Source organism: Hyperolius riggenbachi, chromosome 11, assembly GCF_040937935.1.
Source record: "Hyperolius riggenbachi isolate aHypRig1 chromosome 11, aHypRig1.pri, whole genome shotgun sequence".
Lineage (NCBI taxonomy): Eukaryota > Metazoa > Chordata > Amphibia > Anura > Hyperoliidae > Hyperolius > Hyperolius riggenbachi.
In genome coordinates, this window is record NC_090656.1 from 106,863,997 (window position 1) to 106,878,591 (window position 14,595).

Sequence of the window (14,595 nt, forward strand, 5' to 3'; positions counted from 1 at the left end):
CTCTCTGAAAACCTGTGGGTGTGGCTTTTTAGTTTATTAGGAATTAGAGTAATAAAACAAACAAAAAAAAGTATTTGGCTTGAGGAATGCCCTATAAACAATAGGAAAGGAACACAATTATGCAATGTGAAAAAGTTCATCTCGGATCCACTTTAAGTAATCCCTTTAGATTGCCTGACACACAAGAGTTTGACCAAATGGAATTTTCCCCCATTTAGGTCCCCTGGTTTCAGCAAACCCAACTTACTGATCCAAAAACCTTCTATCCTTAAGCTCCCTCTACACAGAGCGATGTAACAGCATTGTTACTTATCAATCGAGCCGCTGATGCGGCTCGATAAGATCCGTCAGGTCGGATTTCGCCACCGCCGATTCCCTGCTCGTTCCCTACGAGGGGACAATGGCAGGGAATCGAGCGGAAGATAAGCGGCGCCACGGGGACGAGCGGGGGATCGAATCTGGCGAGCGGGGACGCGGCGTACTGTATCTCTCTTCTGTAAAAGTTAAAGCCTAACGAACCCAAATCGGATCAAAGCTACTCTAATTGCAGTCAAGATAAATGAACATAAACCATGTATAAAAGTAAAGTGGTGGGCAGTATACATTTTTCATGGGCCAAATGTGCTTGAAATTGCACTACAGGCTGCATTCTGTCACCTGCAATTGCCGGGTGAGATGACCATTTGCAACTTGTGCTAGGTACACACAATGCAATATTCTGACAGATTTACTGTCAGATCGACTATTTCCAACATGTCTGATCTGATTAATGATTGATTTATTTTTTCCATAGACGTTAACTGAAAATCGATCAGATTGGTCATGTTGGAAATAATCGATCGGACAATAAATCTGACAGAAAATTTCATTGTGTGTACCTAGCATTCTAGAACCAATTCCAAAATCGGCTTCCTAGGATTCTATTGTAACAGTTAAAAGCCATGTAGTACTAGTAGTCTTCACACAGACACCCTGTAACTACATCACTGCTAACAGGAAACTAGCAGACTCAAGATCAGTGTTTCTTAACCCTGTTCTCAACTACCAGTAACCGTGCATATTTTGTAGAAATCCAGAGGCAGTTAATAAGCACTGCTGAGACGCTAATTGCCTCACCTGTAAAAATGAACAGTGCTTGAACCATTACATGAAATGGGTTGAGGAAGCTAATGCTTGGTCCTAGATTACAATTTGGGGTAAATACAGGAAGTTCTAGGATTTACTGTGAAGAATAGTTCCAGTTGGAAGGTTTGAAACTTCTAGTCTGATGCTCATTTCCCAAATCATGCAAAATAGGGAATGCAAAAATGATGTATCCTTAAATATTGTACATTTAAAAATGTCCAGTGGAGATTAATGAGCTGCCAATATACGGTAACAACTTTTTATATCTTGGAACTTGGCCAGTCATATGAATGTCTAGGGATGGGGTTACTGGGGGAGAGTTCCAAAAATGTTTGGCTGCATATGAGGATTTCTGGGGTGAAATGGCACTTCTCTAGAGGGTGAATTCTACGTGGCAGCAAGTCCTTATGTAGGGCAAACCCAGAAGAGCTGTTGGGAAAGACCATGACATTGGCTAGTGATTGCAGCAATCTTTGACTACGGTATCAGTATTGTTCTGTTTGAGAATGTTGGTCTGTTGGTTTCCAGTTACAATGGATGCCAGCTCTGATGGAGAAGAGGAAGTGGAGAATTCCGATCAGATGACAGAAACTGTGATGAATGGCAGCATGAAGGAAACCCTAAGCCTTACCGTGGATGCAAAAACTGAGACTGCAGTTTTTAAAAGGTAAAATGGCATTTATGAGAAGACTTCATGGTTTTCATCTGACTTCAAATGACTCATAAAATGCAAACATAGTGGGCTAAAGCTATACTGTGTACATTAGATGTAGCCATTATACATTTTGCTACCATCAGAATGCCCAAGCACAGCGTCTGTGTTCTCATCAGATCCTGTGTATCTGACTGGTAATTGCTGAGCATGGCCTGACCAAAGCCTGGTATGAATGCTGGGATATGTAAGTAGGGCAATAATGAACCAAACACTTCATAGCCAAGACATATTGCTAGGCGAGAGCTTTGTCACAGTTGGTACTTAGCTTGTATGCCTTCCCTCCCCCCTCTCAACCTTTTGAATGCCTCCCTCAATCTTGCCAGACACTCCTTCCCCACACATGCCTCCTGTACTGTTGCCTTACTCTGAGTCTTTTGTTTAAGGCTACCTGATGAATGAACACACCAAGTGCCCATACCTGGGGACTCTTCAATGCCACCCTCAGCCCTGTGGCCCCTAGGCTTTGTTGGACCCAGTATCTTTGAGCACCCACTTTGATCGTGCTCCAATCAGTTGTCCTCTGCAGCCATTGCCTTGGAGCATTCTGGGCATGCGTGGTTTGGAAACATTTGTAATAACCGTACATGCTCAGGTAGCTCCTGGCCGAGGCTTCTACATACAGCCATGGGGGAACAGGTATGAAGAGGGCATGTGAGCATACAGAGATTGTGTCCTTCATGCAAAACCTGGGGGGAGGCTGAAGAAGGCCAAGCACAAAGACCGAGGGAAAGCCAGAAAACTGATGTGCTAAGGAAGAACCCCCAGGTGTGGGCACCTCATGCCTGCATAATACAGTTGTACTTTAATTATCTCCCTTATGACTGTCCACACACCATACAAGGTGTGTAGATTTACCTGCCAGATCGATTATTTCCAACATGTCCAATCTGAACAATGCACATTGCCTGTCTGGCCTGCTGATTCTCTACTTCTAATACTTTGCCCATGCCTAGAATCACCTTAAAAAATCACTTCAAAAAGCGCTAAGCATTTGCTTGTACTCTAGCGCCTTTTGGTGTGCACTGACCCTGACTTGGTGAAAACTGGAAATTGGCAAACTTGGTTGTCTGCTTGAGACCTAGCAAAAGTCAGACTCCTCTGGGCCACGCTGTCTTCTGGAAGGGGAGACATGGCTGGGCTGCAACCTACCACCCTTTCCAATCAGCACACACAACTGAGCAGATGAGAAGAGAGGACGAGTTGACATGGGTTGTTCACTGCCTAGACTACTGCCCTGCCATAAGCTCCAGATGCTCAGCAGTCACATGGCTTCCACAGTTTTGTTAAAAAATGCCAATAAATATATGGAAATAGCTGTAAGCTTACCCTGTTAGTGTTGTTGTACCTGGAGAGGGAGGAAGCCATCAGTTAAATGGTGGTTCTTTCAAAAGAAAATGAAAAAGGCTATTGCACATATCAGTAGTCCTCATACCTGCATACCCAGGTGGCTTGTTTTGGACTCACTGGGAGTCAGCAGGCAGCTATCAGTTGCTGAGCAGGAAAGTAGGGCGTATGAACTGGTGCAGTGGAAAGGGTGCATAGTTTTTAATGTTTTCTAAATGCATATTATGTCTGAACTGGTCCTTAAACACTTGATGCATTTACAAATTTTCAGCAAACCAGACTCCTTCCCTCCTTGTCGCCATTCACTGGTAAAAAATAAACAATTTTGGTCTGTAATAGATGCTGTGCTATTTGCACAGTCATTGAGTTAAGGTGACCATACATTGATGTATGACCAGATCGATCATTTCATAGGTCCCTTCAATCTTATTAGAGAGGGATCTATTGCCTGGCAACAAACTGCACCACACCCCCAAGTGGAGCCCTGATAGCATAGGATGTTGTCAATAGAAGATGCAAAAAAAAAAGCTACTCACACAAAGGTGGGCTGTAGTAGGGGCAACCAACTACTTGAGGCAGATGGAGACAATTAACCAGATTCCTCGGTGTCCAAACAGAACAGGACTGGATACAGTCATCTCTTTGGTCTGATAAATCTGGCTATCACGATGGCGTCCATGTGACACCAGAGGGATCCCCTCCAACATCAGTGGGATGGGGGGTAAGGGGTATATTGCATACAATAGTGGTAAAGAGGCACCCAGATATGGAAAAAATTAGATTGAAAACAAAAACAGTTAGGTGGCTTGAGATCTAAGATAAGATTTTGCACAGGCCTCTTATTTTATCTACAGAGCACGTTTTCCAACTAACTATTCTGGGCCCCTCTTTACCCCTATTGTGTGTAATGTAACAGAGGTTTATTACTGTATAAAGAAGTGTAAAAATAGGTTTAAGAGTCCTGCAAGGCCGGGATTTTTTTTCTTTTTGCTTGAGACTTCTGGATAAGGGCCCTGACACACTGGAGAGCATTTTGCAGGTTGTTTTTTGGTTTGTTTTTTTAAAACCTCTATTGATTTACATTAAAATTGTGACTAATTTGCCATGATTGTAATAGGTCAATGGAGTTTTTTAAAAGAGGAAAACGACCCACAAATGCTCTCCGGTGTGTCCGGGCCCTTACTGCATTCTGAATACCGGGGGTTTTACTGTAGTATTGCACTTCTTAATGCTGCTAAACCTGTATTGTTCTGTTCAGGTTACGTTCAGATTTTGCATATGTGTATTACATACAGGAGATGCAGTAGTTATATACCCTAGAAATGTATACATTGAATGCCAGATTTGTATGAATTGTTCATAGGGTGCTCTAGCGCCTAGGTTCTCAACGTGTGGTACGCGTACCCCAGGGGGTACTTCTGATGGTTCCAGGGGGTACTCGGGCTTTATATACTTAACCAAGAATAACAAATTTAGAGTTGTAGAAAATGATAAATCCTATTTAAACAACACCAAATTAGTGTTTTAGCTATTTAAAAGCAATAGTAAAGGCTTGGAAATAGTTTAGAACCAATTATCATGTACTAGCTTTAAATATATATTTGTCAAGGGGTACTTGTGATAATATTTACTATGCTGGGGGGTACTTGGTGAGTACAGGGATTTAAAAGGGGTACATACCAATAAAATGTTGAGAAACACTGCTCTAGCGTATCTTATAAAATTCAAAGTGAGGACAATTTAGAAATGGAAAGCACAAATTCAGATCAAATATCCACTAGTTGTAGCTCACATTATTCATTAGAAGAGAAGATTGTATCATTTTGTCAAGAGTCGTAAAGGAAATGTCTGAGCTCTTGAAGAAAAAAAAAAAAATCTACTTACCCGGGGCTTCCTCCAGCCCCTTGCAGCCGACCTGTCCCACGCCACAGCTCCGCTCTCAGCCGCCGGCCCATGGTCCCCGCACGTTGGAGAGGACAACCTCGCGAGGGTAAGTAGATGGTTTGTGTTTTCAAGAGCTCGGACATTCCCTTTAAAGGCGCATACATACGCCATACTTCCACCGACGACCGGTCCGCCGTTCAGAAACTGCCTCATCAGTCTGCCGATATCCCATACACACGTGCTACTGTCGGCAGAATGTCCTCCCAGTGGGAGGGTCTGGTGGACCCGTTGTTGGCGATGGCATGTGTACGCGCCTTAAAGAGAACCCGAGATGGGATTTAATTATGCTAGTGGGGCACAGAGGCTGGTTGTGCACATTAACACCAGCCTCTGTTGCACAATGGTGTGCCTCCAAGACCCCCCTGCGCGCCGCTATACCCCCCCCCCCCCCCCCCCGCAGTGCTGGCGACACGCAGCGTGCCCGCCAGCACAATGTTTACCTCTGCCTGTCAGCGCCGCTCCCTCGCCTCCTCCGTATCGGCGCTACCCGCCCGCGTCCCTTCCCTCCCGCTGATTGGAGGGAAGTGACGCGGGCGGGTAGTGCCGATACGGAAGAGGCGGGGGAGCGGCGCTAACAGACAGGCAGAGGTAAACATTGTGCTGGCGACACGCTGCGTGTCGCCAGCACTGCGGGGGGTATAGAGGCGCGTAGGGGGGTCTTGGAGGCACACCATGGGGCAACAGAGGCTGGTGTTAGTGTGCACAACCAGCCTCTGTGCCCCACTAGCATAATTAAATCCCACCTTGGTTTCTCTTTAAGAGGTAAAAATCCAGGAATGCAAAGTGGTTTAATGTTTTAAATAAAAAGGTCAGGCAAGTTGCAAGTGTTATGCCTGGTACACACCATGCAATTTCCAGTCATATATCGGGTCGTATCGATAATTTCCAACAGGTCTCATCTGATTTCTGATCATTTTTCTGATTGATTTTTGGGATCACTTCTGTACAGAATCAATCAGAAATGAGACCGGACTTGTCGGAAATTTTCGTTTGGACCTGAAATCTGACGAGAAATTGCATGGTGTGTACCAGGCATTAAGGATAGCGGAGAGAAGAGGAGCAGAAAAACTTCAGAGATTATATCTTCCTATTCAAGGCTCACACATGGAATGGTATATGAAATATCCAGAAAGCTCATGGTGACCCAGAACCACTAGAGGGGTATAAGAGGATTAGCGACCTGTTGCCCAACAACAGCAAAAAACGAAAAGTAGGGTTTTTTTATTTATTTATGCGGAAGATATTCACAATCCAAGTTAGTAAGATCTCCCATGGCACATCACTGCCTAACTTGCAAATATCTTTATGCCCCTGAAACTCCATTGAAAAAGGCAACATTTTATTTGGCACAGGAAATGGGGAAAGGGGGTTGCAAGACAGCAGTAGGTTTATAGACTATGAGATGTAGCCAAATAAAATGTTGGGATATATAGGAGTGGGTATTGGGCAGTGGAGAGGACACAGACGCACATTAGTGGGTAGGGGTTGTGATGAGCACAGAGGTGACACAGGAGAAGGCGAAGAACTGCAGGGTAACAGAAGGTTGAGTGGGAAAGTGTTGAACAAGTGCTGCAGCTATATTGCCAGAGACACTGTATGAACTATACAAAATTATTTTATCAGTATTGCAATATACCGGCGGTATGGCTGCTGCTGCAAAATTTTTCAAGTTCTGAATTAAATTTTGAACATAAAGGGAGCACGTGTGGACCTCTTAGGCTCTAACCCAAGACCATATACAGTATGTCCTCCACATGAAATCTATCAACTAGCGAGGTGTCTGGAAAATCTGTTTTTAGAGCGATACCGAGCTGTCGCTTGAGATGAAAATAAGATACTCACCTGAGGAGAGGGAAGCCTCAGGATCCTATTGAGGCTTCTCTCGGTGGCCGGTGTTTCCCAGTCCTTGAGCGCGGCCCAGCTCCACATCGGGGCTGTGCAGATCCTCTTCTTGCAGTGTGGCCGTGCAGTAGCCTGCAGCCCGCCGCTCTGGCTTACTACACAAGTGCGGGCGAGCTTGCACGGCTACTGTGCAGCCATGCTGGAATAAGAGAACCTGTGCGGCCCCGATATCGACAAAGCATGATTAGTGACAAGGGACAACAGAACACGGACTGAAGCCTCAATAGGATCATGAGGCTTCCCTCTCTTTACGTAAGTATCTCCATTTGTACCCTTAGCTTAGGCTCTGGTACACGTTAATGATATCCTGAAGGTGGCCATACCTGCATAGATTGCCACCCAGTGTGTCACGGCGATTGATCCTTCTGTAATTGATCAGAGAGGCACCTATATTACTAGCACACACAGCACATTGATTTTCAATAGTATTGAAAATCAATCAAACCATTGCATCGTACTGCTTGATGTGCTATGGGCTGTCCAGTGTTCTCAGTTTTGGTCCATTTTTGACAAAAATTGATTGAAACTGTGATCGATGTGACATACTGTGTGATCGATGTGACATACTGTGTGCTATAGATTCCAGGCAGGCCTGATCCAATCTGCAGGGAATCTAGCAGGAAAATTGAAAGCACGTTTGGCCTTGCTTACTAACATTGGATGTTTGTGAATGTACACTGGCTATCCAGTGGTATGGGTTTTGGACTTGTAGACTCTGCAATGAATGATCAGTATGTGCTTTATTTATGCAGCTCTGTCCACACCACACAACACCACCTGTACTAAGTAGCATTCTTTTTATGCCTGCTTCTCCTCCTTTCCCTCTTCATTGCACACTATTGGCTTCAGAGTGTTGAAATCCTATTGGTACGTATCCTGAACGTTACAAACGTTTCTTCTGTTCGCTGCAGGTTTTTCATACATAATCCCATATGCCCAGATGTTCCCCCTATGTATTTTACCCTCCTAATAATAATCTGTTTGACACCGCTCATGGAACATACACAGTACTTTTGTTTTGAACATGCTGCCATGTAAAAGAGACTAACTTGTGTGCGTCATATCCCTGATTCCCACCACTGACACCCATTGCATGAATTCATCACTGGATAAGTACTGTTCATGTCTTTGTAGCGCTACATGCCTTTAACTTTCTGTCCTGTTCCATTTCCTGTGCAGTGAGGAAGGGAAACTGTCTACCTCTAGTGATCCTGCCTGTAAATATGTTGTGGAGAACTTTGATTCGTCCATGGAAAACCCTCCAATTTCGCAGCCAAACAGTAGCAGCCAAGAACAGAAGTAAGTAACTTAACTTTGATTACATCTTATGCAACATTGTACTATGCAAATGTTACTCGTTTGGCATGAATGTACCGTGTGACAGCCTGTTCGTAGCGTTATAAGAGCTTGTTCACACTGTGAGCGCTTTTTTACTTTTTTAAAGTGTTGGCAATTTTTTTTTTAAAGTGCTTGAGCGATGATTCTCAATGTGAGTGTTCTCACGTGAACAATGTACTTTCTTTCCAATCGCAGGCTCGGGTCCTGCACCATTTTCTGAGTGTTTGCAATTCAATGGAAGCTATAGGAAGATCATGAAGCGCTTTAAAAAGCACTTGGCTAAGTGATTTTGTGAGCGCTTAAAGATTCAGTTCCAGGTCAGAGTTCACTTCCTGATTGACTGCTAAAAAAAAAAATGCTAATCGCCAAACAAAAGCGCTTAGCTAAAGTGTAGATCGCTCCAAAAACGCAGGCAAAATTAATTTAAAAAGCGCTTGCTATTTTATAATGTGAACTAGGCCTGCCTTGTCTTTTTCTTCTGAGATGGTCTGCAATGGGTAATGGGATCAGTGGAGACACAACTGCCATAGACTATGCTGTCATTTTGAATTGTCACCACTTGGCTGCAAACGGTTCATGACTAAGCATGGTCAATGAGATTCAAAGAATTCTGAGTTGATAAATGATTATGCAAATTTTGTATGTTTAATTTGTACAGCTTCAAAATAATCAAATCCTACCAAGGTGGAATTTGGCTCATTTTTTAAGTTGCAAAAATTTGTATACACAATTTGCATGATCCGGCATCCACTTAGAATTATTTGTATCTCATTGACCATGCCTATTCACAGGTATATTCGTTAACAATTATTATATAATTCAAGTAAAAATTTGAAGTACAATAAAATCTCGTTATAGTAAACTCTGGATATAGTAAACCCAGTCTTCGGGTCCCAGCAAATGCGTCTGTATAAATATCCAATGTATAGCCAATTCTTATATAGTGCACTACTTTTCTTGGTCCCTTGGAGTTTACTAGAAAGGGATTCTACTCTTTAACCTTGTGCACCTTTTATAAGTGCCAATCCAATAAATTCTTCTGGAGCCAGCATACTCCAAAAATGATATATAAACTCTCTCTACACAAAGCCTCCCTGCTTGGACAGGATGCAACACATCGACCTGCATGCAATTTACTTTTTCTCCTGAGTTTTCTCCTAGGTGATTTCACACCTTGTCATAAAATGCATTTCAAACCACCAGCAAGCAAGAAAATGGTGAAAAAGTACTATCAAAATTATTTTGACTAAGGTTTACTTTTTCAATTGTAAAATGCTTAAAAGTTCTTTTTAAAGAGAATATGAAAATTATCTCCTAGGTGATAACTCAGGAGAAAAAAAATGGCATTATGGGCCAGTACTCTATGGCTGAATAGAGTACTGGTTAAGGGCTTTGACATGGGAGACCAGGGTTCGAATCCTGGCTAGGGTCAGTACCTATTCAGTAAGGAGTTCAAGGCAAGACTCCCCTACACTGCAGGGTGGCCTCCTGAGCGCGTCCCAGTGGCTGCAGCTCTTGAGTGCTTTGAGTCCAACAGGAGAAAAGCTCTATATAAATGTTTGGATTCTGATTATGCCTTTTTTTGTTTTATAGGCTGTGTTATTTTAAAGAAATGTTTAATTCATGGTCTGCTTGTTTCCTTTCCTGCGTGATACATTTAGTACAATTGGCCTCTTCCATGTCTATACAATGCTGAATAACATTTGGTTCCATGATGCTAGACCTTTTTTCCTTGCACCATGCTTCTAATTGTGTGACAATGCTGATATGTATTAGGTCCTCTATGTTGTGGGGCAGGGCTGTATTTACCATAAGGCACTGTAGGCACGTGCTTACAAATGCCTGATGTTGGAAAGGTGGCTCACTCCCCTTCCCTATTGCCTCTAGCTACTTAGTATTAGGTAGAGGTGGGCGAACAGTTTGGCTGTGTTAGCCGAACTGTTCGGGCTGCCCAATCTGTCATTTATCTATGCCTCTTACTACTTCCGGGTCGCAATGACCCGGAGTAGTACGTCTGCGCTGCCCGGCGGAGCGCGTCCTAGCGACGCGCTCCGTTGCCGGGCACTTTCTGCGCATGTGCGTGACGTCACTCATGACGTCACGCATATGCGCAGAAAGTGCCCGGCAACGGGAGCGCGTCGCTAGGACGCGCTCCGCCGGGCAGCGCAGACGTACTACTCCGGGTCATTGCGACCCGGAAGTAGTAAGAGGCATAGATAAATGACAGATTGGGCAGCCCGAACAGTTCGGCTAACACAGCCAAACTGTTCGCCCATCTCTAGTATTAGGTAGCCACAGGTATCCTCGGTATTAAGGATCATCTGTGGCTACCTATGACAGGCATGGAAAGTAAGGGAGAAATGACAGCTGGGACAGCCAGCACACCTGTGGTGCAGTTCGGAGGGGTTTTTTAGGTCCATGGAGGGCAAAGTGTAGGGTCATCTGTGCCTATAGGCTCCTGTGATGAAAATCTGGGCCTGATGTTGGGATTGCCTAAAAGGAGCTTGGAAGGGAGTATAATATGGGGCTGCTATCTTCATGCCATAATAAGTTGCCAACTTTTGCACTGATTCTTTGTTTTGGTTTTGTTTGACTACACTGGCTGCATGCTTGTTACAAGTATGGAACTCCACTAAAGCCACAAGCTAGGCCAGTGATGGTTAACCTTGGCACTCCAGCTGTGACAAAACTACAAATCCCATCAGGCCTCTGCCTCCCCAAGTTATGCTTAGAGCTGTCAGAGTATTGCAATGCCTCAGGGGACTTCCATAGTTCTACCACAGCTGGAGTGCCAAGGTTAGCCATCACTGAGCTAGGCATATGACAGCCAGGCAGCTAGCAGTGTTGGCTATTCTTACTTGCTCTTCACAAAAATTGAATTATGTTCCTGTCGCAATTTATGGTGAAGATATTTGATTCTGAAATAATGCTACTGAGTATATTTTTCACTCTGAACTGAGAAAATAAAAGTATTTTTAATGGTAAAAATTAATCTCATTAGCTCAGGAAACATATTCCCATTCCCATTCAGATAGTGCCAGAAATGTGTACAGGAGCAAGCCCAGTTCTGCACAGCACTTCATCTAAGCCACGAGTCAGTAGTTATAAGTCTTGTAGCAGAAGAAGTCACAGAGGACATAGATATACTGCAGTGGTGGATAAAGTGGTGAATAATGGCATGGTAAAGAGTTAAACCACTTAAGCCCCATACACTCACTCAACAGCAGTCTTTTATGCTTTCACAACTTTTGTTGTTAAACAAGTTGAAGAGCCTAAAACACAATCTTTTGCTATTGTTCAGAGCTGATAAGAAGTCAATCCAACAGTTGGATTGACTTCTTATCAGCTCTTAGGAAAAAAAAAAGTATTTTGCTATTGTTCAAACTTGTTTCACAACAAAAGTTGTGAAGGCATAAAAGACCGCTGTTGAGCGTGTGAATGGGGCTTTAGGGCCATATGCAATTCACTTTTTCACCTTAGTTTTCTCCTAGGTGATATTTTTAAAATTGTCAAAATGCCTCAAGTCTCTGGCAGGCAAGAAAATGCTCAAAATAAATTTGATAGTACTTTTTCACCAACTTTTGGGTATTTTTTTCAATTGTAAAATGCTTAAAGTTTTTTGTTTGCAGAGAAGATAATTTTTATCTTCTAGGAGATAACTCGGGTGAAAAAATGAATTGCATTTTTCCCCTAGACATGAAAATCAAATTAATCTCAGATACAATTGAATTTCTTAAAGTATATTAAAGTTTATGTAGTCCTCCAGTTTGGTTCTTTCAAGACTTCCTATTTTGGCTCCAGATATGCTTTCACTTTTGGAATATTTATGGAAAACAAACCAGGTAAACCCTTGTGATTTTTCTTGTTTGTTTAGGACGTCTGAGCAAATTCTCTTGGATGGAACTCCTGTAAATGGCCCCGTATGATGTGATGCCTACTGTTAGTGGAATATTGCAGACTGATATCCGTTTTGGATTTTAAGTGGTGTTACTTGAGGCGTTTGGCAACGGCCTGCTGACGCCAGTCACTGCTGCACTAACTTTGCAAGGGATCAGGACCAGCAACATTTTATTTTATTTTTTTCTTAGATTTTAAGGTGTTGTACAGACTTCAAAATGTAAAAAATATTGCACATTGCAAAACAAGACTTTTTGTGTATGTTTATATTGTATTGTACTCTAAACAAAACCGGTGCCCTATGACTTAAGAACTCACCACTTCAGTAATAGTGATACTATGGTTAAAATGGTTGTAAAAATAGTTTTATAAAGTGCATACAAAAAAAATCTAATGTATTTGAAAGCATAACTATTTGACAATTAGTGTGACCAAAGTATTTACCAGTTCATGCATTTAACTTTATTTTTCCACCTTGTACAATAGTCTTTTTTTTTTTTTTCTTCTCAAACAAAAATATTCTTTGATATAAATCTTCCTGTAAATGTTATAATGGTATTTAGGTTACCAAAAGCAATTCGAACATTGATATTTTTGTTCCAGTGTTTCTAATCTCGCAGCAGGTTTAACTGGTTATCTGTTGCTGTATTTTTATTTTCTATTTTTTTTATTCAATTCAAATGTTTTATTAGAGATTTAAGTATTTATTGCCGCAGTTCTAACAGATTAATGTAAAGCCATACTACGCTGTCTGTTCATGGTTTTCATAAATCATAGGTGAGAACTTTCCATTAAGAATTGTTTTCACCTGCCAACTTTTAATCTAGATTTTATTTTAATTTTTTTTTTAATGCTAATCTCTCTTAAACAGTAGGGAGGGCATTTTATCAATGTAAAGGTTTCGATATCCAGATCAAACTTAAATTTGCATGTCTGCTGTTTATGTGCCGATCTGTGAATTATTTTTATATACAACTTTTAAACCAGTTTTTTTTTCTGTTCTGTCCAAAACTGGTTTGTATATAGGTAGCAATTACAAAAAGAAAGCGAATTCTATGTAATTTATAATGTTTCTATATTTCTGTAAATTCCAGTCCGCCTTCTTGAAGCAGGAAATGCAAAGTTCTGTTCCCAGCCTGACACAAGGGTTGTCCACCTCTTGCACACCTTTTTTGTAGATGTAAATCTAATTTTCTGAATAGGTTCTTATGGGTTGTGAGACCTCTCCTAGACAGGTATTTTGAGAGAAAAAGGAATCTCTGCACCAAGGCCAACAAAGTTTTAGGCGTAGTCTCCCATGCAACGTGCCTAAGCATTACATTGCATACTACAATAAAAAGAAAAAATATGCTTTTCTTGGTTTCTTTTACCTCATTTTTCAGTGCAGTTTTCCATTCCCAGTCATTTTGGGTTTTTTTATTGTATAACGTGCAACACAGTGCTTGTAGGAATGGAGGAACATCCACTTCAGGGTTGCCAAATAACTTCTTTAAATATTGACACATCTAAGTTTTATACAGGTTCTGGGGATTGTCACACAATCAGTGCCTAAACTGCATCTAACTTGCCACAAGACATGTATAATTCATAAGTGTCTGTCTTTAAAGGGATGAGATGGCAGTACTGATCCACTTGCAATATTGGATAGTGTGACAAGAACAATACCCCACTGCCTCAAGTGGTATACACAAGTCCAGAACACAGTTGGGTTAGTGCCACTTGAATATGGTAAATTTAAACGTAGCTCTTTATTAGATTACTAATGGCAAAAGCAACAGACTGCTGTTTGGGAATCAACCCTTTCTCAACCTGCCTTCATGTAGTATTTGATTTGAGAAAGGTTTGACAGCTCAGACAAAATTTGTTTTTGTACAGGAATGGTTTTAGTGATGAGCCTTTGATTGTCTTGTCTGGCTCAGTGGAGACCTATATCTTCATTTTTTTCCTGCTGACTTCAATACAGATAGTGTTCTAACCATTCCTATTGTGTCCTGGCAGCATTGCTATTAGAGAAGATCTCAATCATATCATACGTGCATAACATGAAGCTGTTGCCAGATTTACGGAGCTGCCCTCAGTGTCCTGATCTTATACAGTTGTTCCTGTTGTGCTGGTCCTGTCACTCAACCTCTGATTAGGTGGAGTTCACACTTATATGAATCTCCATTGAACTTCATTATATGCGCGTTGCAAGATTTTTGATGTCTGTCAAAGTTGGGAAATTTTGGTACAAGGGGAGAAATTGGCAGTACTTCCATGCAGGCTGCACCTGAGTTGACTAGCTGCATAGATGCGCAGAGACCGAAACATGGGCAGATTCAAAACAGAAA

General features: G+C 42.0%; 1 protein-coding gene across 9 annotated transcripts in view; it reads left to right on the plus strand.

The window, feature by feature from the left end:
* The window catches only part of PPP6R3 (protein phosphatase 6 regulatory subunit 3), a 148,169-nt gene extending 134,554 nt beyond the window's left edge, over positions 1 to 13,615 (plus strand). For 7 of the 9 annotated variants that reach the window (XM_068260880.1, XM_068260878.1, XM_068260879.1 and 4 more), the window contains 4 exons: positions 1,654 to 1,792; positions 7,880 to 7,897; positions 8,210 to 8,329; positions 12,243 to 13,615. In XM_068260880.1, coding sequence (XP_068116981.1) covers positions 1,654 to 1,792; positions 7,880 to 7,897; positions 8,210 to 8,329; positions 12,243 to 12,294 — 329 coding nt within the window. In that variant the 3' untranslated portion in view covers positions 12,295 to 13,615. The remainder of the gene's footprint in view (positions 1 to 1,653; positions 1,793 to 7,879; positions 7,898 to 8,209; positions 8,330 to 12,242) is intronic. The other 2 variants (XM_068260881.1, XM_068260885.1) reach the window with 1 other exon arrangement.
* The last annotated feature ends 980 nt before the right edge of the window (positions 13,616 to 14,595 follow it).